The sequence below is a fragment of the Zootoca vivipara genome, chromosome 2, assembly GCF_963506605.1.
Source record: "Zootoca vivipara chromosome 2, rZooViv1.1, whole genome shotgun sequence".
Lineage (NCBI taxonomy): Eukaryota > Metazoa > Chordata > Lepidosauria > Squamata > Lacertidae > Zootoca > Zootoca vivipara.
The window spans coordinates 88839981-88865935 of NC_083277.1; the positions used below are offsets into that span (position 1 = coordinate 88839981).

The 25955-nt window shown below is 43.7% G+C and overlaps 1 protein-coding gene across 1 annotated transcript; it reads right to left on the reverse strand.

Annotated features, from left to right (window-relative positions):
* Positions 1 to 14436: 14436 nt before the first annotated feature.
* UTS2R (urotensin 2 receptor) lies at positions 14437 to 20897 on the reverse strand. The gene is made up of 2 exons (XM_035107962.2): positions 20685 to 20897; positions 14437 to 16437 (listed from the first exon to the last, which is right to left on the reverse strand). The coding sequence occupies exon 2, from the start codon at positions 16267 to 16269 to the stop codon at positions 15160 to 15162; it is 1110 nt and encodes a 369-aa protein (XP_034963853.1). The 5' UTR covers positions 16270 to 16437; positions 20685 to 20897; the 3' UTR covers positions 14437 to 15159.
* Positions 20898 to 25955: the final 5058 nt, after the last annotated feature.

A 25955-nucleotide genomic window follows, 5' to 3' on the forward strand; every position in this document is an offset into this window, starting at 1 on the left:
GTGAAGAGTTAACTGAATCTTCAGATGCTGGAGGCCAGGGATCCGGTCAAGAAAACATTATAAACAGTTTGTTTCAAATGAGAGCTGGTTTAATTATTATTTTTTTAATGAGCCACCAATTATTTAACTTTATTGATTTACCTTAACAGCCTAAATATCAAGGCACTGATAAGATCACATTGTGAAGGAAGAGTTTCTAAAGAATGGCAAATAATGGCTTTATTTGATACCGGTAGCAGTGCAGCTGCTTCTCTACAGAGGATTCAATTCCCCCTCCTTCCTCCACTGAAATACTATCTTTAGCCAGGAACAGCTCATTCCAGGCATCTAGCAGTTCTACTAGTTATAGACCTTCATTAGATGGTAAAATCTAAAAACGGGTCACAAGATCAATTTCCTCTAAATGCCAAGTTCTCTACCAGAAAATTGCACACTTGTTTCATTTGTAATTTCAAGAATGCTAAATCAGTACCACAATAATTTAGCATGGATATATTCCTATGAAATCACCAGTGGGCCTTGGCAGTTACCTCTTAGAAGGAGAGGCTCAGGGGTTTCTTCCTGATTGCAGGGCATTTTTCCCTGGGTCAGGACAACATGAAAATCTATTCTAAAAGTTCTCTTTTCTCCTAGGTCATTCTGACAAATCCCAAGAATTGCATAATGGATGAAATTGAAGGAAATTTTGAGGTAATTGTTTTCAGTGTTTCCCCCCTTCGTAGATATGTATCCAGATGCAATTTACCTTTCCCCGCTTCTTGAGACTGATTCTTTGTTTTTAGTCTGGGCATATGCCCCTGCAAATTGCTGGCAGGTCTGGAGGGGTGGTGGTGATCGCTCTGCTTGCCAGTGATGACCTTTATTTTCCTCCTCCAACTTTTTTTGGCCTTTTTACCAGCCGACCCTCAAACTATTCATCATCCAGCCACACAAGTAAAAGGTTGCACTACATAGCCTTTGACTGCCTTGCAAAAGCAGCAGTTGCCTACAATATCTCTGCTTCCTGCAGAGGGTTTCCAAATGTTTTCCTGGGGCAGTGCATAATCTGAGACGGAGCGCCGCCAAGAATTAGAGATGCTAATGAGGGAACACATAGATGTAGGGGAGCACATTTGGACTCAGTGAAATTTCTTTGGGCTGGAGGCCGTTGTATCTGTCAGCTGTTCACTTTCCTGGTTGCCCAAGTATATGCAAAGATTGAATTGTGGGAGTGAGCAAAAGACATCCATTTCAGCACTAATTCTGGAGGGGTGGGGGTGGGAATTCACAATACCCACCATTATATAAACCAGTTGTAAAGGTAAAGGGACCCCTGACCATTAGGTCCAGTCGTGACCGACTCTGGGGTTGCGCGCTCATCTCGCATTATTGGCCGAGGGAGCCGGCGTATAGCTTCCAGGTCATGTGGCCAGCATGACAAAGCCGCTTCTGGCAAACCAGAGCAGCACACATGGAAATGCCATTTACCTTCCCACTGTAGTGGTTCCTATTTATCTACTTGCATTTTGACATGCTTTCGAACTGCTAGGTTGGCAGGAGCTGGGACCAAGCAACGGGAGCTCACCCCGTCACAGGGATTCGAACCGCCGACCTTCTGATCAGCAAGCCCTAGGCTCAGTGGTTTAACCACAGCGCCACCTGGGTCCCAATTGTATCTGCATCTTAAACCAGTTGTATCTGCATCTTAAACTGCATGTATCTCTCCTTCCCAGTCCTGCAAAAAAAGGGGGGAAAGCAGGAACTAGCTGAAGCCCACACCAGGCCATATCCGAGGGAACCAGGCAGAGGGCCTTCTTGGTAGTGGCACCCGCCCTGTGGAATGCCCTCCCACCAGATGTCAAAAAGAAAAATAACTACCAGACTTTTAGAGGACATCTGAAGGCAGCCCTGTTTAGGGAAGCTTTTAATCTTTAAGAAATTAGTGTATTCTAATATTTGTGTTGGAAGCTGCCCAGAAATAAATAAATAAATATATTATTACTATTACTATTATTATTATAATTATTAGTGTGCTGCATTGAAGCAGCAAGTAGGAATATGGCATGTCTCCTAACTCTACAAAACCATTGAACATCTAGAGTGCCTGGTAAACGGCAAATGGCAGAGCCTGTGGCAAAGTGATTCCTTTACCCAAGCTGCTTTCTCATATGCACTAAACTTGTTAAGGGGTTGTGGGCTGTGTTTGCTAACTCCACCCCCAATATCCATGAATTAGCATTTGGAAAGGGGAGCATATTCAGCTGTATATGTTGGCTCCCCATTGGGGGCAGGCCATGTGACATGATGTCACAAGCAAAGCCATAATGTATGGTCCCACACTCCCCATATTTATGGGTAGAAGCAGGTTATGGAAAGGACTGTAGAAGCGATTAATATGCTAATCATTTGGGGAGGGGGGGAGTTACTAGGGTACAGATACTTAACTGTATTAAGGCACTTAGTAAGCTGAGCAGATGGATTCACTGTTTGCTCAGCTGAGGGTCCTTCAGGAAGATTCGCTCCTCACAAGATTCATTGCTGGCCAATAACAGGAATGCATTCAGAAAGCCCACGAATGACATGAATATGCATAACTATTCATTAAAACAGGCCCCATATCAATAAATCAAATCATTTCTAAAGGCCACAGCTTTCCACGTTCTTGACTGGGCATTGTAGAGTGTTCCTGGGGATGAGGGGAGTGTCCTGGCAAAATTCTTCTTCTTCCATGTATACTCTTGCAATGGAAAGGGGTCAGCTGTGCAACCTAGAACACCTGTCCTGGTCCCTATCAGTCTTGTCAGAGAAAGTCCTTATACAGCCTGGATAGCTCAGTTGGTTAGAGCATGGTGCTGATAATGCCAAGGTTGCAGGTTTGATCCACGAATGGGACAGCTGCATGTCCCTGCACTGCAGGAGGTTGGACTAGGCGATCCTCAGGGTCCCTTCCAACTCTACAATTCTAGGATTCTCTCTGTGCCCCATTTTCTCTCTGCCTCGTCATTTCATGTAGGAGAAGAAACCATAATGCTTCCTTCTTTACTAAAAAGGGAGAAAAAAACACACAAATATGTTATCAAACCGTTTGGAGACACAAATTAATCAGTTCTCCAGATATAGTTGCAGAAAGAACTTTATTCTTACAAATACGTTTCTAAGAAAAAGTTTGGCTAAGTGCCTCTAGCTGTGAAAGAGATAGGATTAATGAGCATGATTTGGCTTCCCCATGCATCTCTAATGTTCCAGCTCCACATACAACCCTGTTATCTGGTAATTAGTTAATGGGAGCTTATTCTAACCATCTTTGCCCATGCAGACAGCCTTTCCCACCCACCATCAGTGGTATTTTATGCGCTTTGGAAAACACCACTTTCTCCCCCAATAATAAATGCACAGAAGAGAATAAGAGCAATAAACACTCTCTTTGCTGTCTCCGATTGACTTTGCTCGCATCCACACCATACATTTCAAGGACATGGCTACCCACAAGGAATCCTGGGAACTGTAGTAGACTTCTCACAGAGTTACAGTTCCCAAGATAATTTGAGAGAAGTTATGTGCTTTAAATGGATTGTATGGGTGTGCCCTTTGTTTCTACATTGTCTGGTGTGGGCAGCTCTTTATTTCTCAGCCCTATACGGCCTCGGTCCAGTATACCTGAAGGAACGTCTCCACCCCCATAGTTCTGCCCAGACACTGAGGTCCAGCGCTGAGGGCCTTCTGGCGGTTCCCTCACTGCGAGAAGCCAAGTTACAGGGAACCAGGCAGAGGGCCTTCTCAGTAGTGGCACCTGCCCTGTGGAATGCCCTCCCACCAGATGTCAAAGAGAAAAACAACATCTACCAGACTTTTAGAAGACATCTGAAGGCAGCCCTGTTTAGGGAAGCTTTTAATGTTTAACAGACCATTGTATTTTAATATTTTGTTGGAAGCTAGAGTGGCCGGGGAAACCCAACCAGATGGGCGGGGTATAAATAAATTATTATTATTATTATTATTATTATTATTATTATTATTATTATTATTTATTAGCTGAGGCTGCCTATAAACTATACCTTTGAAGTATATTCAATGCACAGCCCCCCCCCCCGGGCACTGTAGTTTACCGTGTGGCATCACGTCCATGGCGCAGTGAGATGCCACACCTCAGGAGGCCTGACAGGGCTTCCTGCAGCTGTGGGAAGGCCCAGCAAGGTCCACCTCTGCAGAAGGTAGACCCATTGGTGCCCATCATAGCAACGGGAAGGCCCAGCAGGTGCCACTACAGGCTTTCAATATTGGGGGCCCAGTCCCCTCCTTGAAAATTTGGGGGTCTCAGCCTCCCACCCCCCAGATGGGTGCCTCTGGTGTGAGCCTGAGTTGGCAGGTGTCATTTGAGTTTCACCTATGTCATACAGAACATAGGGAAGGACTTAGGCTGCAGTTTACACACCACTTCACACTTGAGTACTTGGTTCAAAACTGACATAATCCCTTGATGTCAAGGGACTACTGCACTGAATTTTGCATTACAAATTTGCTTGGAAGTAAATCTAAATCACTGGGGCTTAATGCCAGGTAAATGTGTTTAGGATAAATCTCATATCCAAATATTCTAGACTGTGGGTAGTGTATGTAAAACCATATTGGAGCAATGCTTGCTGGATGCACAGAGGGAAGCGGCAAGAAGAATGGGCAACTGTATTCAGCTGCGTTTTCTGCTTGAGTCTCCTCTCACTCTCACAGACAGGTATTTCAGCCTTGCTCTTGCTGGAGGCGTAAGCCAAAGGGCACAAGGCTCTCAGTCGGGGGCAACCCAGGGAAAGCTTATCTTCCTTTGCATTCCAGATGAGAGGTGGATGACTAGGATGCCTCAGGCCTCAGGGTTCTGTTCTCTCCCCCATGCTTTTTAATATCTATATGAAGCCGCTGGGAGAGATCATCAGGGAGTTTGGGCTGGGTGTTCACCAGTATGCAGATGACACCCAGCTCTACCTCTCTTTTAAATCAGAACCAGTGAAGGCGGTGAAGGTCCTGTGTGAGTTCCTGGAGGCAGTTGGAGGATGGATGGCGGCTAACAGATTGAAGTTGAATCCTGGCAAGACAGAAGTACTATTTTGGGGGGACAGGAGGCGGGCAGGTGTGGAGGACTCCCTGGTCTTGAATGGGGTAACTGTGCCCCTGAAGGACCAGGTGTGCAGCCTAGGAGTCATTTTGGACTCACAGCTGTCCATGGAGGCACAGGTTAATTCTGTGTCCAGGGCGGCTGTCTACCAGCTCCATCTGGTACACAGGCTGAGACCCTACCTGCCCGCAGACTGTCTCGCCAGAGTGGTGCATGCTCTGGTTATCTCCCGCTTGGACTACTGCAATGCGCTCTACGTGGGGCTACCTTTGAAGGTGACCTGGAAACTGCAATTAATCTAGAATGCGGCAGCTAGACTAGTGACTGGGAGTGGCTGCCGGGACCACATAACACCGGTCCTGAGAGATCTACACTGGCTCCCAGTATGTTTCTGAGCACAATTCAAAGTGTTGGTACTGACCTTTAAAGCCCTAAACGGCCTCGGTCCTGTATACCGGTCCACCCCCACCATTCAGCCCGGACACTGAGATCCAGCACCGAGGGCCTTCTGGCGGTTCCCTCATTGCGAGAAGTGAGGTTACAGGGAACCAGACAGAGGGCCTTCTCAGTAGTGGCACCTGTCCTGTGGAATGCCCTCCCAGCAGATGTCAAGGCAATAAGTAACTATTTTACTTTTAGAAGACAACTGAAAGCGGCCCTGTTTAGGGAAGTTTTTAATGTTTAATGCTGTACTGTTTTAATATTCGGTTGGAAGCCGCCCACAGTGGCTGGGGAAACCCAGCCAGATGGGCGGAGTATAAATAATAAATTATTATTATTATTATTATTATTATTATTATTATTATTATTATTATTGGATCATCTGAAGTGCTAAGGAGGAGTGTAGAACCACTGGCATGCTGCGAGGACTGAGCTCATGCTCATGGTGATATTGGTGCTTGTTTTGTGTCTTCTGCCCTATCTGTTTGTTTTGTGGTCCCCCTACTGATGTTGTTTATTTGACATGAGGTAGGGCTGCTCCATACTATGTGTGGTATGATCCTGTGTACACATTAGTTGAGCTCTACCCATCAGCAAGTGCACACCCTTTCACATGAACACTTGTACCTATGTAGAGACAGCTTGTGCCTGTGTTCACAGTGTAGTATATGTGAACAAGCCTACTGACATTCCTATAATGGTAATGTGACTCCATGATAATGGGATTTACTTCTAGGGTTCAACTACTTTCTCCTGCTTTCCATCTTTTAAAAGTTCAGCTATCTTCATCAGCTAATGGCAATGATGGCAACGTCCCAGAACAATCTAATGAGCACCTCACTGCATCTACTCCCAAAGCGGCAGAAAATGGAAGAACCTGCATTGACAAAAAAGGTTTGGAGTCTATCAAAGAGCAAAAAGCATTTGGCCATCGTAATTCGGCTTCCCAAAATCTTCACTCTCCCTATAATGGATTTCTATGGTCACTGCTTCCTTGTAAATTAAAAACAGAGAACGATGTTTCAAATGCAGTCTTGCAGAAACGTTGCAGTGCCCAGCTCAGCAAGTGCAGTGAATAAAGACCTTTTAAATGCCTTCCAAATTCAGAGATAAATGGGTTGAGCAAGCAGAACTGAGAAGCTTTCAGATCAGCTCCAGATCAGAAATTCAGGCTATTATATATAGTAAACATAAATGTAAGAGACAAGACTTACTTAATTCAGAGTCAATCTGCCATCTTCACCCTGGGCTTTGCTAATGCTAGGGCTGTAGCCAGCCTCACTGTGTGATCCCAAGTTGTTCAATGTTGGCTCTGCTTTCTCTGACCCTTAGTGAGACGGACACTGCTCTTACATTAAATGGGGCTTCTCTAAAAAGCTGCAGAGGAGACACAGAATGCACAACAATCTACCTAGAATTAGCTTAAGGTTTCAGGACTGGAAACTGTCTTGGTCTGGTGCAGTCAGAAACATTGTTTTGCATTATCCTATGTACATAAGCGCGGACCGTTGCAACATCTATTCTAGAGTTGTCAGCTGAAACCACAAAAACCATATACTGTATGCAGGAAGGAAGAACTTGCCAAGAATTGATCACATATTGCAAAGTCCTGTTCTGTGTTCTCCACTTCACTTCAGAAAAAGGAAGTAGCTGTCAAGTAACTTAGCCTGTGTATATTTTTCTTTCACTGAATAGGGCACACTTATAAATATCCCTTCGGCACCTGAGACTGATGCCAAAGATAATTGCATGCTCCTTTGCGCCTGATGCATGCAAGTGGAATGTGCACCTCATCCATCTCTTATCATACACAGCAACACAAGAGGCTCTTCCATATTCACAGAGTGATGAACATAATAAAACTTTTCAGGCATTTTCTAGCATGCCATTGGAGATGATGGAAATGGACCAGGGAGTTCCTTAATATAATAACGTTCTTCAGCAAATGCTATCACTTATAATGACCTTTGTGGTATCTCCTGGTCTGTGCGAGCCAGCTAGGTGTTACTTTCCTGAGTGAGGTCCATATGCAATCCACCTGAGCTGAAAAAATCTGAGTTTTTAGCCAACAAACCTTGCTGACTCTTGCGACATCATTTCCCAGTCATTTGCTGTGTGCAAATGCAAACCCTTAAAAATGCCCCCAAAATCATGTGTGTGAATGTGCATGTGCATGCATTCACACACATGCACACATGCAGCTCCTATTCATTTCCGTGGAGTTCCCTGGTGGAGTCTGACTCACATTCATGGCAGAGATCAGGGTGGTTGGGATTCCACTTGGATGTTCTACTGTGGGTACCAAAATTACTTGAGCGAACCTTGTTTATGAATTGACCCCATGTTCCTTGCAGATGGATGCTGGTGGAACCTGTTTCTAGGATGTTGCAGTGGTTATTCAGGGGTTGTAGCTGAAGGTAGGGATGGTGTCAGTGGGTCCCACAATGATGCATGCAAAGTCGGACTTGGTGAATGGCTTTTTCAGCATTCTATCATTACAAAGCATGTACTGTAAATTCTATTCCTGATCATATGGTGACACTTTGTCCCATCAGGAGAAAATTTGCCATGGGAAATCTACTTTTCCGCTAGAGAAGCAACGGTTTCTCTGGAGACTTCTCATTTTGCTGTTGTGTTATTTTAAGATGCCAAAGAGCTCCAATGGGAAATGCCAGAAAATTGATCTCTGCTCCGTTTTGTCATCCTAGTTATTTGTTAATTTTAGTTCCAGGCAGGCTGTGTCCCTGCTCCAAGCACTGGAGCATTAATCTAGCCTTATTAAGGTTTATTGTTGAAGAAAGTGGGCTGAACACAGCTACCCTGCTTGAAGTTTAGTAAGGGCCAAAATAGATGTGTGCTTAAAAGATAGGCAGTTATAGACCTTATTTCTCCTTAATTCAGGGATGGGAAACCTCATGCCAAGGGCCAAATGCAGGCCTCTTTATCTGGTGCTTGGGACCCTCCCCAGACCACACCTTCTTTCTCCAGGCCACACCTCTCGCTGGCTTTGCATTGCATCCTCGGTTAAGTGCTTTTTCCTGGCTGGAAGTCTAGCTTCTCTGGACAGACAATAGAGAGGGGTGTGTGGAATGGGAGTCCCTTCCAAATCTATAGTTCTGTGATTCTATGAAATTGTTGTGGAGCTCAGTGGTGACAAGTCCCCCCCCCCAATTATAGAGAAAAGAAAACTATCTACATTTGTTTTTGCAAGTGACATTTGTTTGTATTCCCTTATACTCAGGTGGGCTTATGTAGTAGGCTGCCAGCAACTCTGTGTTGTAACAAGAATACACTGTATACTAATTATTCTAAAACTGAGGTGAGTGCTTTTGAATGCAATGAAGGAGGATTTTACTCATTCAGTGTTTTGGGAATAAATTTAAAAATCACTGATATGATTTTACTCATCTAGTGTTTTGGGATATTCCCAAAACACTAGATGAGTAAAATCATGTCGGCATCTTATTTGCCAGCTCAGGGAATTGTAAAAATTATCGCAGTGCTGCTAAACTGTCTGTATAACATCCAGTCTGAGGTTCTTGAGCATCAGTGGATCGAAATAGAAACATAAAATAAGATCTACACTTTAGCAATTCTTCACAAAATCTGAAAACAACATTAGGCACATCAGAACTCTGTTTCTAGAAATGATAATCCAATTAATCTTTTAAACTACTTGACTAACAGCACAATCCAAAGCATATTTACTCAGAAGTAAGCCCCATTTCTCTCAATAGAACATTACTCACTGATAAGGGTGCTTGGAACTGCAGCCTACATTAACATCCCAGGTACCAGGAATATTGACTAACAGAGCAATTTATTTTTTTCCAATAATGTTATAGTTAGATAATATTGTGGGGATATTGTTTTTGTTTGTTACTATGCTATGTATTTTTGTGTTTTTATATTGTAAACCTTCCTGTGATCCTTGGATGAAGGGTGGAATAGAAATTTAATCATCATCATCATCAACAACAACAACATTTCCCCCCAGCAAAAACTGGAACATGTTGTCCCATGCAGTACAGAAACAGCATTAAATGGAAACTTACAAACTCAACTAAATTCAACCCTGACTTACAGTGTGAAAACCCATGCAACATAACAGAATAATGCTTGCAAGAGGTCAGGCCAATCCAAGCAGCAAAGCCATTGCTGCATCCAGAGTCCTGCCTGCTTCTGCTTGTCAGGGTGCAAGGTTGGGGTGTGGCTTTTTTTGCTGTGCCTGGATGGTGCAGCAGAAGGGCCTCAGATGGGTCAATCCTGGAACAGCTTTGGATCCAGCATGTCTAATTCCAACCACTATGCAGCAGTTGGTCAAAGGTATGCCTTCGTTTGCTAATATGAAGGAGTACAATACGAAAGGGAGCCAATTCTCTAAACAGCCTTGGTTGCTGCCATGGACCATGGACCATGGACCTCTCTGCCACTGCATTTTTGCATGACATGTGACTTTCCTCCACACTCTACAGCACTTACTGCTGTGAAAACTGTACACAGAACAAATACAGTTGCACCTCTCAGTTTGCTCTTTAGTTTTGTCACCAGCACTTAGTTATTAGTGTTACTGTGCGGTAACCAGGCCATCATTCGATTTTAAAAAGATAGCTTTTAAATGAGCTCATGTTGAGGCATGGTAGATGGATGAATATTTTACAAATAAGCATTTTAACTATTAATTAAAGTGCTAAAGGTGGGGTGGTCGAGGGTTCTTGGCAGAGAGAAGTGCAGTTGCTGCGGGACCTCTGCTGTAGCAGAAGCCTGAGCTCTTTCCACAGCAGCCATTAGAAAGGCCCCCCACATGAGGTATTTGAAGTTATTTTACACTGTTTTTAATATTGCATTTTTATATTTTAATTGTTGTAACCTGCCGTGGGACATTAGGGTGAAGGGTGGGCTATTATTACAGTCGTACCTTGGTTCTCAAACGCCTTGGTACCCGTACGTTTTGGCTCCCAAACGCCACAAACCCAGAAGTAAGTGTTCTGGTTTGTGAACATTTTTTGGAAGCTGAACATCTGACACAGCTTCTGCTTGATTGCAGGAAGCTCCTACAGCCAATCGGAAGCCGTATCTTGGTTTTCGAATGGTTTCAGGCGTCGAACGGATTAAGTTCAAGAACCAAGGTACCACTGTATTATTATTATTGTTGTTGTTGTTTAGTCGTTTAGTCGTGTCCGACTCTTTGTGACCCCATGGACCAGAGCACGCCAGGCATTATTATTATTATTAGGCAGAATGGGACACCTAGAGATTTACAATCCTAAGTCCCATGGTTCCCTGGAGGGGGGGCCAATCATCAAGAGCCTCAATTAGGCCAGCCTGAAACTGGGGTAATGAAAACATCCCCAGAAGCCGGCAGAACTTCAGAGATAGGCGAGGAGAAAGTGGGTAGTGCTCAGCTACTCTCATGACGTTTACAGTATTTCTTCTAGTCTATGGACCTACTTATACTTGGATGGTTCTTCTCTCCTTGTTGGCAGTGGGATAACTCGGAAATGCATTGTTCCAAATTCGACAAAGCGAATCACTTGGTGAAAATACCTATTGACCAGTTTTAAGACTGAACGATTCTTCATCTGTTATCCTCTCTTGCCTGCAATCCCTGTAAGGGCTTAGACATCCTTTGCATTGATATCTGCAGTTCTAATCATGGAGCAAAACAAACCCGTTACTCCGAGAACAGAGTGCTCAACAGTGACTCAAAAGAAATCCTAGATGCAGCAATTAGGTTTGGAAAATACTGCCTGTTTTTGATTTATTGGTCTCAACATCTCTTTGGCACGGGAAGCTGTACCAAAAAAAATTAAGGGCATAACAGTGTATTTTGGCATAAACAAAGCTCAGAAAATATGGGCTGAGATCACTTGAAGCTAAACTGTGGAAGTAATGTGATCAAGCCAGATGGCTGTCCAGCCTTTTGGTCATTTTGAAGCCTGCATACTCAGTGTCTAAATGAGATAGGTGAGCTCCCCAGCCTGATTGAGACTACATATTCTGTGCCTAGAAGTTGCTCCTTCTGTTAATTCCAAGTGTGTGGGTTATGATTGGGTTTATTTTATTATTATTATAATAATAATAATAATAATAATAATAATAATAAAGTTAATAAATAAATAAAATAAATTATTATTTCTACCCTGCCCATCTGGCTGGGTTTTCCCAGCCACTCTGGGCGGCTTCCAACATAAGATTAAAAATACATTCATCAGTCATTAAAAACTTCTCTAAATAGGGCTGCCTTCAGATGTCTTCTAAATGTCATATAGTTGTTTATTTCCTTGACATCTGATGGGAGGGCGTTCCACAGGGTGGGCGCCATTACCGAGAAGGCCCTCTGCCTGGTTCCCTGTAGCTTCACTTCTCGCAGTGAGGGAACCGCCAGAAGGCCCTCGGCATTGGACCTCAGTGTCCGGGCAGAACGATGGGGTTGGAGACGCTCCTTCAGGTATACTGGACCAAGGCTGTTTAGGGCTTTAAAGGTCAGCACCAACACTTTGAATTGTGCTCAGAAACGTACTGGGAGCCAATGTAGGTCTTTCAAGACTGGTGTTATGTGGTCTCGGTGGGAAACATATCATGTGGGAAACATATTCTTTGAATACTTAAGGAGAGTTTCTTATTATTTCAGTATCCAAGGCCTAAAACATGGAGCTTCAGCTTAGTAAACCCAGTAGTATGGGGTTGGGAACGTTAATCAATATGCATTGAGGAACTCACGTTATGTTGTTAAAGAGCATGTAGCATCTAGACATATTGTTTGAAAATTCTTTTGGAATTCTTTTCTTGTTTACTTAAAAAAAAAGACTCCCACACTATAAGTGCAGCCCTTCATTCTTGATATTCTTAACTTGACCTTCACTTCTGTTCCTCCACAGGACTATGGACAAGGATGTGAGAATCAAATGACTGATCACAGGAAAGAGGTGTGCATTGAAACCAAAGTGACAGTGGCTCCCAAACCTTTCGCCCCATGAGCCACTTGAAAATTGCTGAGGGTCTTGGCAGACAACTTAATGACCTTTCTGCCCATTGCAGGATTTGTAATGCAGTGTGCTAGATGCTACATGCTAGTATCTCCACTGCTTCTTCCCGCCTCCCCCTCCTTAGATTGCATTTTATGGTATCGCAATCTGAATTCCACAGAATTGTAAGTGGCCTTTCTGAATGAAGCTTGTGGACCCCAGTTTTGAATCCCCTGTTATAAGGAATTCTTGTAATAGGGAGGTCGTGATGCTTCTCCAAGTTAGTGTTTTTACTACAACCTTGCTGCATTTGTTGACTTTGAAACTTGCTGGGAATGTGCCCCCTGCTGCTCATCATCCAAAGCAGTCTTATACATTTTTTTTGGGGGGGGGTATCTTTTGCAAGAGATAATTTGTGTGGAGAGGAAGTAAAGAGGAAATGATGAACGACACTTCAATTCTGCACTAAGGGTCCACTCAGAAGAAGTAAGCCCTATTGAGTTTGGTGGGACTTACTCCCAAGGAAGTGTATATAGGGTCGCTGTCCAACACTCTTATTCCTGGTTGAACACACAAAACCACACATACATGCACCTGCACACACTGTGTGAATACAACGGAGCGCCCTTCTTCCTTCTGTCCCGCAAAGAACTGAAAATCAGAGGTGACATGCTGACATTCCTGCCTTTTGTATTCTGGGGGAAAGCATGAGAATGTAAAGGCACAGTCTTAGTTGTTTGAAAGTAGATACGTTTTACCAGAAATAACCAACTGATAAGGTGCAATCATTATTTTGCAAGGCCTTTATCCAAGCTATTCATCTCCGCAGACAAGGAGGCAGGCATCTCTTTTGTCAGGCTCCAGTGACTGTGCAGTGAACATTTCACCCACTGGGGCTGCAGTTCATATTTTCAGTTCTTTAAAGTGAGTTATGGCGAAGAAACCATTCTCAGTTCATACATTCTCCACCCCCCTGAGCTAGCCCATAAAAAAGAAATACCAGGAGTGCAGGGGGGGGGGGGAAGCAGCAGCGGCAGCAGTTTAGTTTGTGATTGACAGCTGTAGCTTCAGGCCAGAAAATTATTTTACCAGGTTTCTGCCATTCTTTAACTTCAAATATGGCTTTGTGTGACTGATTAGCCATGTTTACATGGATACTTAGTGCTGACAACTTCTACCCAGCCGATCTTGAGATACAGAGAGGAATGATCTGGTGTAACTCTATCTGTTCTGACCAATAAACACTACTTATCATCTATATCAAGCATATCATAAAATCACAGAATTGTAGAGTTGGAAGGTACCCCAAGGGTCATCTAATCCAACCCACTGCAATGCACGTAGTTCCCCATCCAGTTTGAAACCATACCCAACCCTGCTTAGCTTTGCAAATTTGCTAGCAAAGCTGCACCTGAATTGTTTCCCTTGCCTCAACAAAAACTGCATTTGTTTGGCATGTTTTGGCTTGACCCTGGGTAGCTCCAAGTCATAATGCCATCATGCCATGTTAGATTTGATATGATAAGAGAGATGTGGTAGATTGAAAAAGGCTTTAATGAGGAAGAGTGTGCATCAAACTGTGCCAGCCAGCTATTTATTTACTTGCACTTCTTTCCTGCCTTTCTTCCATCGTGGAATTCAAGGCAGTGTATGTGTGGTTTTTCAGCAATTTCCCATCCAGGCATTGACGAGACTTAAACTTGCCTAGCTTCAGCAAGCTGCTGTCCTTGTGTGCCTAGCTATGGAAACCGAGGAACCTCCTTGGGTGTCTGGGTGAGGTAGTAGCAGGGCAGCTAAACAGACTAAGAGAAGTATCATGCACCCAGACACGAAACTAGCCTCAATGTATTCAATAAAAGACCCCTACCATTTCCCCCAAACTCAACTGCTCTGTTGGTTCTCAGCCACAACAAGACACACATGATCACAAACTGTAGTCTCAGTTCTTTATTGATTTCACTTATTTTCCCAAACGACTGCTTGGGTGATATACTTCAAAACAACAGTAATAAAATAAAATAAACCTTTTGACAAACATTGGTTCAATAATTTAAGTTGACACGTCATGGGATAGTTGGGATGCATTACATGTTTTTGTGATTGAGAAAGTTCACCCAAAGTTACATCTAAAAAGCAGCGGATTGGGAACTCTAGGAGACATAAGAGGCAACTCCTAGGGGCTAAGGTCCCATTGGCTCCTCCCAAAAAATATTTGAGCCCCTCCCCCAAGTTGATGGGCATTGCCATTCAAATGTGTCTTGTGATTGATTGTGAGGGGCAGGGCTTACCTGGGCCCCTCCAATATTTTGGCACCCCTGATAGAAGATCATACTCTATGTCAGGACATGTCTATTCTATGACACCCATTTGATACTTTGTGTTGCATCCAACGGAGCACTAAGTGAATCTTCTGTCAGCACAAGGATTTTTGCGAGTGTTTTCCCTCCCCCCCCATGCACACCCCCTAAATCTGTCCTAGGGGTCCCACCAAGCCTCTGGGGGAGGAGAGGGAAAGACCTACTGTGCAAGCAGTGATCCTTGTGTTGATGGAAAATTTTAGTTGAATGCCACCTTGCATCTCTGCTTTTGCCATTTGACAACACAGCAGCCTCTCAGTCCAGGCTCCCATGAGGATAGCCAGTGCTTGGGGGATATTCCCTCCCCCTTTCAGGGACTGCTGTTCCCCCCAGGAATGGGAGGGAGCACAAAGGTCTCCGTGTAGTGCTGGCTGCTTGTGGACCACGATCTCCCAGAGATCCTCTGGAACCTGCTTCTCCTCTGGAAGTAGCCGCTGCTGCTGTTAAAGGATCGCTGCCTGTTCCTCAAGTACTCTTTGTAGTTTTTGGTCAGCAAGGTGTAGAGGAAAGGGTTGATGCAGCTGTTGCTGTAAGTCAGGCACGTGGTCAGGTAGTTGATGTTCCTGGTGGCGTTTTGAGACACTGGGAGGGGGTCGATGTATTGGGAGAGGAGGTGCCATATCCAGAAAGGCAGGAAGCAGGTCCAGAAGACCAGCACGATAGTGAAGATCAAGTACAGCACTTTTTGGTTGGGCAGCCTCTTGGTCTCTTTCAAAGAAGTCGTTTGGGACACCCAGTAAGTCCTTGCCAGCCGGATGTAAAGGTACCCAATGACAACCCCGGGACCCACAATGCTGGTACAGAAGAGGATGGTGATGTAGATCTTGTAGGACATTTTGCTCCAGGTAGGGAGGCAGATGTTCTTGTCCTCTCTTACCAGCTGGATCATGATGAGCATTGGGAGGGTGAGGAGCAGAGACACAACCCAGATGATGATGGCAATGGCTTTCCGGTAGCTCTTGGACCTTTTCACGGTGTCCAGGGGCTTCAGCACTGCCAGGTATCTCTCTGTGCTCATCACCATCAAGGTGAAAATACTGGTGTGCATGGTGAGGAAATCCAAGCTGAAAAGGATCCGGCACCCAGCTTCTCCAAAGTACCATCCCCGGGTGAAATATGTCCCGACAATGAAAGGGATGGTGAGAAGGTAGAGTAGGTCTGCTAGGGCAAGGTTGATGATGTAGATGTACATAGAGGCAGAGTATCTCAGATAGTGGCACATTACCACCAAGGTGTAGATGTTGCCTGTCACTCCAATAACACACATGATGGAGAGGATAGTCCCGATGGTGCAGGTGGCTATGAAGTCCTCTGTGGAGGCCCCGTCCCAGGTTGTATTGTAGGAAATGTTGGGGTTGCTTCTGAGTAGGTTGCCCTTATCTGTGCCCACCCTCGCTGTTGAGGAGACTGTGCCCTCCATCCTCTTAAATGATCTAACTCAGCAGCCCATGAGCAGTGCAAAGTGAGTTCATCTCAGCTGGGCATTCTGGGCACAATAAGGAGGGCAGAACAGGCTTCATTTTTCAGCTGTTATTGCTTGTGCCGAAGCAGAGGCAGCTTCCCCGAAGTTTACACCAAGTGGTTTATTCTAGAGAAAGAACACGAAGAAACAGTGTTAAGGTAAGGAGAATCACAGAACGGGAGGGCTGCAAAGGTGGACGTTTCAACTTCAGTCTAGACTGTGAGTTTGGATAAGCGACAGGGTTGCAAACTGGCAGGCAGCCTGAGTTTTGTTAGCTAGTTAGGAATTTGTCCCCTTCTCATTCTGATTTTCTGAACAGCTAGTCCAACTCTCTGCATTCGTAGAACAAGATATTTCCTACCTTAGATACCTTAGATGCCTTAGGTGCCACCAGCAGATTACAGAAATGAGCATTGTCCAAGGTGCCAAAGGTGCTCTATAGCAGGGGTGGCTCCCCCTGGGCAAATGTTTCTGGTCCTCCAAGACCCAAACAACTTTTATGGTGATAGCAAGAGGGGAAACATAATAAACATGGCTCACTGTGCTTTCCTGGAGATAAAAAACGCCTACTCTCTGCTCATCAGACCCTCATCAATTGCAGTGATATGTTGTGATCTTTGGGTGAAGAGTGGTATACAAATTTTAATAATAATAGTAATGCTACTACTACTAATAATGTAATAAGCAGGGAGGGGGGATTTGTGTCCCTATTAGCTGAAATGAGGGGGCTGATTGTCTCCTCCCCAGAAACAAATGACTGATCTGATGAGCTAGTAGGGAATGATTTGCATCTCCATTAGAGTACTGTGCTAGGCAGAGAGATTTAACCCTCTCCACTCACCCCAGCATTATTATTATTTTCCTGCTTAGCCCAGCACTCATCAGGCCAGTCATTTGATGAGATGGGTGATAACCCTTTCTTCTGTTAATCTGCACAGATCAGCTGAGGAGGGAGAACACACGTGTGTGTGTGTGTGTGTGTGTGTGTGTGTGTCTTTTGTCGAACGGGTATACATGTACACATGCAAGAATGTGAGATAGTCATACCTACTGCTGGCATTCAGACTCCAGAGTGTTGGCCAAGGATGAATGCAACTCTTGCAAAAAAAAACCCAAACCAAACCAAACCAAACATAAAGCAACCACCCTGGCTCCAAAGGCCAGGCATAGGCAACCTTGGCTCTCCAGATGTTTTGGAACTACAACTCCCATGATCCCTAGCTAACAGGGCCAGTGGTCAGGGATCATGGGAGTTGTAGTTCCAAAACATCTGGAGAGCCAAGGTTGCCTATGCCTGCTATAGGCAAATAATACATTTTACTAAATTGAACCCCAACAGCTTTTGGTAAACTGTTCACACTCTTCAAAAATGAATCACCAATAATGAATTGTATTTCTATGTGGCTAAAGAAATGGCCACATGACTCAGCCTCTGTTTTTCAAGGAGCCCAGGCTGACTTCCAGGCTTGTCATCAGTTTGGGATGAGGTGGCGATCGTGGGCATGCTGTTACCCAGTGGTACTGCTTGGCACAACATTCTCATGTTGAACCACCAGACAGGCACATTTTCAAAACCTATGTGTACTGATTTGTCTTCTATCTTTTTAAAAAAATAGGAGACATTGGAATCCAGTCAAGAGTTTTTGATGCTTTGGCTGGTAATGGCGCACTGGCAGAGGTGTGCAACTGGGGTTCTTACTGCCAGTTTCTTACAACTCAACCTCCACAGTCTCCTCTTAAAGCCCTCTCAGCAAGAGTCCTTCATCTCACCTTGTGGCAAAGAATTTCACCAATTTGTTGCAGGCTGTGCGAAGTTAATTTGTGGGACTGGCTACTGCCATAAAGTTGGGTGATGGTTTCAGAAGGGTGTCAGAGTAACAAACGCTAGAAAAGAAGTATTGTCAGCCTCCAGAATCAGATGGGCTGCTCAGAAGAACAACAACAGGGGAGGGCCATTGCCATGTGGCCATCGGGTTTAGCATAGTGGGGAGCAGGATGCTAGACTAGAATATACCAGTAATCTTGTCCAGCAAAAGTGATTTCCATGTTCACCCCGAACAGCAGGGGTCTTCCATGGGCACACTTGGAATTTTGAGATGGTGTAAGGTGGCCACCTCATGAGAAGAGAAGACTCCCTGGAAAAGACCCTGATGTTGGGAAAGATTGAGGGCACTAGGAGAAGGGGACGACAGAGGACGAGGTGGTTGGACAGTGTTCTCGAAGCTACGAACATGAGTTTGACCAAGCTGCGGGAGGTAGTGGAAGACAGGAGTGCCTGGCATGCTCTGGTCCATGGGGTCACGAAGAGTCGGACACGACTAAACGACTAAACAACAACAAAGGTGGACTCACAAAATGAATGTTGCAGGACATGGCATAACACAAAAATGGATGCCATGTGAGGCAGGATGCAACATCAGATGGCTGCCGTGGGGCAGCATTAATGGCTGTCACACCTGAAAGAGCAGGAAAATAAAAAATGTCATGGGCACGCCCTCCCTCATCACCTGCCCCCTATCTATAGGCAGCAGGGAAAGGCACCTATACCAGCCCCCGCTACTCACAAAGAGAAGCTCTTTGCACCTTGCTTCTTTTCAGAAGAGATGGGCTATTTGGTGCCCAATCCTACCAACCTATGAAATGTGAGCATGTTTAAGGGTGGTGGGGTATTCGATGTAGGAGATGCTCAGCCAGTGCAAACAGGCAATGAGCAGGAAGGGGAAAGAGGCTGCTGTGCATTGTGGATTTCTGAAAGCATATTTACTGAGCCCTTTCACATAGGAATTACCAGCAGAGAGACATTTTTTGGGGGAGCCACTGCGATCGCAGCAATTTAGCACAGAGAGAACACATCACCAGTCCAAACCATGTTTTTCCCCATGATCTTGTACGTCGGGGTGGAGAACCTGTGGCTCTCCAGACATTGTTTGATTCCAACTCCCAGTTCACATAAATGTAGGCAATAATAAGTGATTTCCCCCCCATGGTCTGTACTGCCCAATGTTTGTTTTTGCATTTCTTAATAGTGTTTCCTGAGAAGGCTGAAAACGGGTCACAAAAATATAGAATCATGCATGAAGTTTTGACAGACCTCCAAGACACATTTGCTCCTCCACACACTCTCTACTGATTTGGAGAGGGGGGGGGACCATTAATATATTTCATTAATATTTCCGAGGAACAAATGATAACAAAGTACTTTCAGGCTTTTGCCATGAAGGAAACTGGAGACAGCAGGTGTTGAAAGTGTCACCAGCCTGGCTTGAGCACAGATCTGTCGCCCAGCGCCCAGCACAATTCCTTACGTTACAAAGCAATGTGACATAGCAGGGGGCATTTTTGTCCAGACTCAGTAAAAGGGTAGCATTTTAAACTGAGGCTTGCTTCTTAACAGATGTGGAGGCAGAGATTTAAATTATCTTGTTTGCCTCTCTTGAGGATCGCACACTTCTAAAGTTCCTCTATCCTTAACACAAGCAGTTCAGTCTTCATCAAAGAACAGGTTAGTGAGGCACTTCAGGCAAATTAGATCAATGCATTCATAGACAAAAAGACTGAGATAGTCCATTTGCTTTGATACATATAGTACTACTCCAAGGATTAAGGCAGCCTAGTCCTATGCCTTTTACCTGTAATGTAGCCCCACTTTGCATTCGACTTGCAGCTTTGACAAAATGCAAATAGCATTGGCTGGGGAGCTATTATCAGTATCATAGTAGGTATGGAAGGGGGGATGTAACTGTTTCCTCCCCCTGCTGCAGTACTGAGGAAAATCCTTCTGTATTTGTTTTGATGGTGAAATATCCCATTGGAGTCAAATTCCTCTTCCATGCACACACACACACGCACACAAGCACACACACACATGAATGAATGAATGAATGAATGAATGAAAAAGCTGCACATTCAATCCAGTATCACATATAATAATAACACTTCTAATTTGCCCCAAATACCAGCCCTAGTTTAGAAGTGGCACAATGATGCTACTTCTAAAGTATATCTTGATGTGTGCTCAGTTTGGAAATAGGCTAATAAGACCCAGACGATAACACACCTTCCTAACAATGAGAAAACACAAAAGATCCTCCTGAGTTGAGGGTAAGAAGAAGAAAAGACACAAATTGCAGTGTAAGAGCATCAGCATGTCAAAAATGAGGCACAGGCACAAACAAACATATACATACAATGTTTGCATTTTGATATCAACTGCCAAGGCATAATGCAGCCCTTGGAGGCATTAAGAAATAAGAACTATCCTTCCTGACCTTCAGCTACATCTTTCATCTCAGGTGACCAGCACACACATTTCAAGGAGTTTCCCCAGAAAGATAAATAAACTCCATCTAAAAATGGAAATTCCAGATCCAAACCTGACTTATGTGAAATTCCAGTTGATGAAGTTTCTTCTTTCTTGAGTGGAGTAAATAAATAATGGGTGGCTTGGTGAAAATGTCTCCACAGGATCTTCCTAGACACAAGGAAACGGTGCAAAACCCAGTGATCAGAGCATCTGGGATGACTGTGTGAAAGAGAGCGAGAGCGAGAAACCTCACTAAGTATGTTTGAAATGTGTGCCCTCCCAATCCTTGCATTCACTTATGCCTGCTATTTATGCTGCTCCCTGTGACGCTCAACATTGTTGAACTGCTACTGCAGCAGGCGAGCTAGCCGGGATCCTCTCTCTCTCTCTCTCTCTCTCTCTCTCTCTCTCTCTCTCTCTCTCTCTCTCTCTCTCTCTCTTTTTAAAGAAGCAGCACTTCAAAAACCAAAGCTGGTTGCTAGCCCAAGAGACAGCAAGCCATGCATCGTACATCAGGACTGTTTCTTCCTGACTGAAAGGGCTACTTACTGTATATACTTACTCCTTGAAACATCCTTAGCCTTTCCCCAAGCAGATCTCTGAGTAGGGAGGGGAGGGGATCCAATATTCTTTGCAAAAGCTTGGGAATAAAAAACAGGTCTGGGGTTTGTGTAAGAAAGGGTTAAATCCTTCTGGGGAAGGTGCCAGCGGGAGAATTGGCATTGAGATTTAATTCCAAAAGGGAGCTGTGAATTTGTTTGGGTTGGAGGATTTATTGACAGCTGATCTACTACTCGGGTATCATAAGTGACACCTTTAAGACATGCTGTCCTGATGATAATAAACAGCTGTCCAACTTGTTTAGGGCTCTCTGCTAATTTCTCTTTCGACTTGGGATGACTGTGGCAAACTAAAGGGGGAAAGATGAGCGGACTGCTTTGAAAATGAAAACTTTTTAGGACTGGGAGTGGGAGAAGCTGCTTCATGAAGATGAAAGAAAAAGGAGCTGAACACAGGTAAGGGCTGCAGATGCCGGGGCCAAATCACTTGCTCCCCTTGCTCTCCTTCAAGGAGCATTTATTGTTGACAGAATCATTCTCAGATGGACCCTTTACTAGAAGGTGGAATCTTTCCTTATACTGCCTTCTTTTAATTATTAAGCTTAAGCTTTGGAGCCTCTCAGAGTGCAGAGCTCAAATTTTCACAATACAGTAGTGCACTTTTCCATAAAACTTATTTGTGGACTGATCAATAATGATCAAGTTCAAATATGATACTGGTGTGAGGATACACATGGCACGACATAACAGTGACCGATATAAGAATGGTGCTTTTTTTAAAAAAACAAAGCATCAAGTTTATACTATATTATTGACTAATGCAAAATAATAATTTTCAAATATTGCGGAATGTGTGGTATTGCAAGTCTCTACACGCAGATATGCAGCCAATTTAAATAATTATTTTCTTTGAGCATGGTATAGCAAACAGTGGGTAATATACAACACAAGATCTGAAGGCAATTCAGAAAACCCTTCGGAACACCAGGATAGTTTTGAAAAACCCTACAGTTGTACTTTTTAGAAATGTTCAACAATATACCCATCTGCACAAATATTTGAAATTGTATGTCTCTTAGCTACATTTAATATTTCACACGTTTGTAGAAATGAAGTGGAACTTTGGGCACATGTTAAAAAGCTGCAAGGGAGCAGTTCGTGGCAAGTGTGGGGAGCTTCTGCGAGGGTTGTTGACAGGGGCTTGTATAGCGTCTCCATCATCTTTCTGAATCCAGCCCCAGCTTGCTCTGAAAGGAAGGGCAGGCTTGGACTCTGTGTCTCTTCACTGCACTAAGAGCTCTTTGGCAAAGTCAGTTGGTTCGGCTAAGAAATTGGTTGATTTGTGGATTAGCACAACAAACTGTTGAGCCAGTCTCTTGGTTGCATCCACGTTACCTCACTTCAGTCATATTATTAACACATCTTCATAATCTAGGGCTGCCATATTTCAAAAAGTGAAAATCCGGACAGAAAAGTTGTTGAGCTTTTTGGGCAAAATCGCTTTTTAAAAATGCAGTTTTTGAGCTATTTTTATGGGAAAACGACATTGCCGACACTGCCAAATCATAATCTAAATTATCAGTTTATGTGCTTCAGTATTAATACAGTGTGGTGTGAAGGAGAGTGGTAACTTATGCTTCGTGCTTTGTATTTTATATAGTAAATAAACCCTGTTAAAGTGCAACTTGGTATTTCCTTTATTGCCCACCTGAGTCCAAAAAGAGCCCCATGGCAAGACCATCCCTAAAATTGGAGTTTCCTCGATGAGCCCTGACTCTTTCTTTGCTCTGCTCAGTTCCTAGGTTCTCATCTGCACAGGTCTTCTATTCACTCATTTTGATCTGGTCTGTTGGTCTTCAGTGCTTAAGGCCTTTTCATTTTAACTTACCTTTGAATTTGTTAGGGTACATTAATTAGAGAACTAGAGTAGTACTATATGTGAGCGGGGGGATTTAAACTTCAGCACAGCCATTAATTTATAGAGCAGCCTGAAGAAATCTGTAAGAGGGAGTGTTAGCACTGGCTTATGACTATTGACGTGTCACAAGAATTTAGTTCTTAGGAAAAGTACTGATTATTATTGTACAAGTGTTATAATTTGTGGCAGGGGAAGGAAAGCTAAACAGAAAGTAAATTTCAAAGCACCGGGCATCAGCAGCAGAGGATGGAGTAGCCAGGAAATATGGCTGATCTTTTCAAATATATACATACCTTTTAAAGCCAAATAGAGTTAACTGCATTCTGAGTGGGTAGCTGAGATGTGATAAGATGATGGGCTTAAACTGGTGGGAGGAAGAGCTAGTTTAAATATGGGAAATAGTTTGCTAACAAATCTGGACTAGAAGAAGTATTTTATGGTTTATTTTGTGGTTTTCTAACATTTGTTACAGGCAGCAGAGCCAAAAAATAAAGCACCAATTAGCAATAAAATATCAGTAGTTGAAGCACTTTCACCAGTATAGCCACCCAACAGCTTTGGGATAGATAGCCATGAATTTGTCCAATGGTCATAGACTGGCCTTTTAATTTCCCTCATCCCTCTTGCTATAGCATCATCATCATTTTGCCTTGGCTATGTCATTCTGCTTCCTCAACACCCTTTTCCTTCCTGTACATGCTTGGATCCTGATTACCATTGGGCACGACGGTTGCATAGCTGCCAAGTTATCCCTTTTTTAAAGGGATTTTCCCTTATGCTGAATAGGCTTCCTCGCGAGAAAAGGGAAAACTTGGCAGCTATGGACGGTTGTCATGATGGTGCAAGCGCTGCTCACTCATTAATGTGTGAGATTTACCTGGGAAGAGATATAATCCATTGCCTGCTTAGCTCTGATCCGAGGCTTAAGGCAGCATTTGCAAACCACTCATAGATTGTTTCACTGTGCTTCAGGAGAACCAAATTATCCCATGCTAATAAGTCTTTGCAGCAGAAGTGAACTTGTCGTTGCTGCTGTTGGCATTTCGAAGATGGTTGTAGACAGATCTTCTCGGGGGGGGGGGGGGGGCAGGTGGCTCCTGGTGTCAGTCAAACTGAATTAGGACTCTGCATTGTTTTCCTCATTCACATGCCATTGTAATGACTATCAAGGGGAAGGGGAAAGGAATGCGACATCATGATTGCTACACTGCCCTCCTTTGAGCTGAATTTATCTCACCTGCTCTTATGTTCTGTATGTAATAAACTGTGGAGTGCATAGCTGCCAAGTTTTCGCTTTTCTCGCCAGGAAGCCTATTCAGCATAAGGGAAAATCCCTGTAAAAAAGGGATAACTTGGCAGCTATGGTGGAGTGTTGCTAAAAAGAGGAAAAGGGGGTCTCCAAGTATCTTTCTTGCCTAACCACTACAAACCATTCTCAGACCTGTTAGGATTTCTGAGCCCTTAGCACATAGCAGAGACATTTTTATTTTATTTTTTTTAGTATTAGGAGGTCTAAAACGTGTTTCTGTATCCACATGTGTGTTTCAAACTATATGAAACTGATATTGTGAAATAGAAGATTGGTTTTATGTGTTAGCAGAAATTGCAGTGGTTGGTTCTAGTTACTTGGTTTCCTTGCTTGCTTGCTTAAAAATCACCCTACAGCTCAATTCCCATTGTTTCAAAGTAATATAGCGACAAGGGAAGATGCCTTCTTCAAAGTCAGGCAATTGGTCAATCTCAATATAATCTACATAGGCTGCTGGTTTTATCTGGGATTTCACATGGTGTTACCTCTCAGTCCTACCTGGAGATGCCGGGGATTGAACTAGGCAGATGTTCTACCACTAAGCTATGGCAGGAACCCCTTTGCAGAAGATACGATGGCAAGACAACCAGAAGATGGCAGCTTCAATGATATAGAAAGGCACCAGCTTCGCTGCCAATGTCAGATGTATCAGCAGCACTTGGCCAGCCTACACTGGACAGGCTGATGCTTCAATTGCATAGCAACCACAAATCAGTTCTCAAAACAACAGCATGGGGAGGACAGTACCAAAACCACAGGTATTTGAGGAACTGGGTTCTCTGTTAAGAGTGAGTGAAGGATGACAGTGCTACAGAGACGGGACAGCATGGAAGCAGACTTTTGAAAAGCCCCCTTTCTCAGGATATACCGGTAGTGATCTATACAAGGTTGTATCCAACTTTGGTCCTATTCAGATTAGACTCATAGAAATTAATGGCTAAATTAATGGACTTAATTTCAGTGGGTCCACTGCAGGTAGGATATCATCGGATACAAAACCTATTAGCCCAAAATGGACAGTTGTCCATTGTATAGTTGTTTCAATGCCTGAAAGCTCAATTTATGACCATTTGCCATAATGGATTAAAATGCCACCATGGATTTAAAATGCCCTCCTCAATCAATATACTTATATTGTGCTATTGTATTGATTATACAATACAGCTCTACTATGGAAACATAGGGAATTCTTTCTAGAAGCAGTGAGTATTTTTGCACAGAATATTTTTACACCAACCTGAACAGAGCTTGTAGTAGAAATATCATCGTTAAAGAGGCTTTTTGTGTGTGTCTCCAAGCAGAGTGTCTTTCTGATTTGTCCCGTGCCAAAAGATCTGAACTTTCCTGCTTATTAACAATGCTCCCCTAATGCTGAGATTTACTTGTAAAGGGGAACGCAGAGTCTGTCTACTTTTTCAAATGTTTGACATCATGCCTTGTTTTCATATCTCAAGAGTCTATGCAGAAGCTTCCCAAGTTGTGGGAACTCACACAAACACTTTTTTTTTCTATTTACAGCAACTATCAGGATCCTTCTTGAGCTCTTTTAGTCTT

What these genes read in the sequence shown, in the direction of transcription:
- UTS2R (XM_035107962.2), bottom strand. Translation starts at nt 16,269, where the DNA reads ATGGAGGGCACAGTCTCCTCAACAGCGAGGGTGGGCACAGATAAGGGC.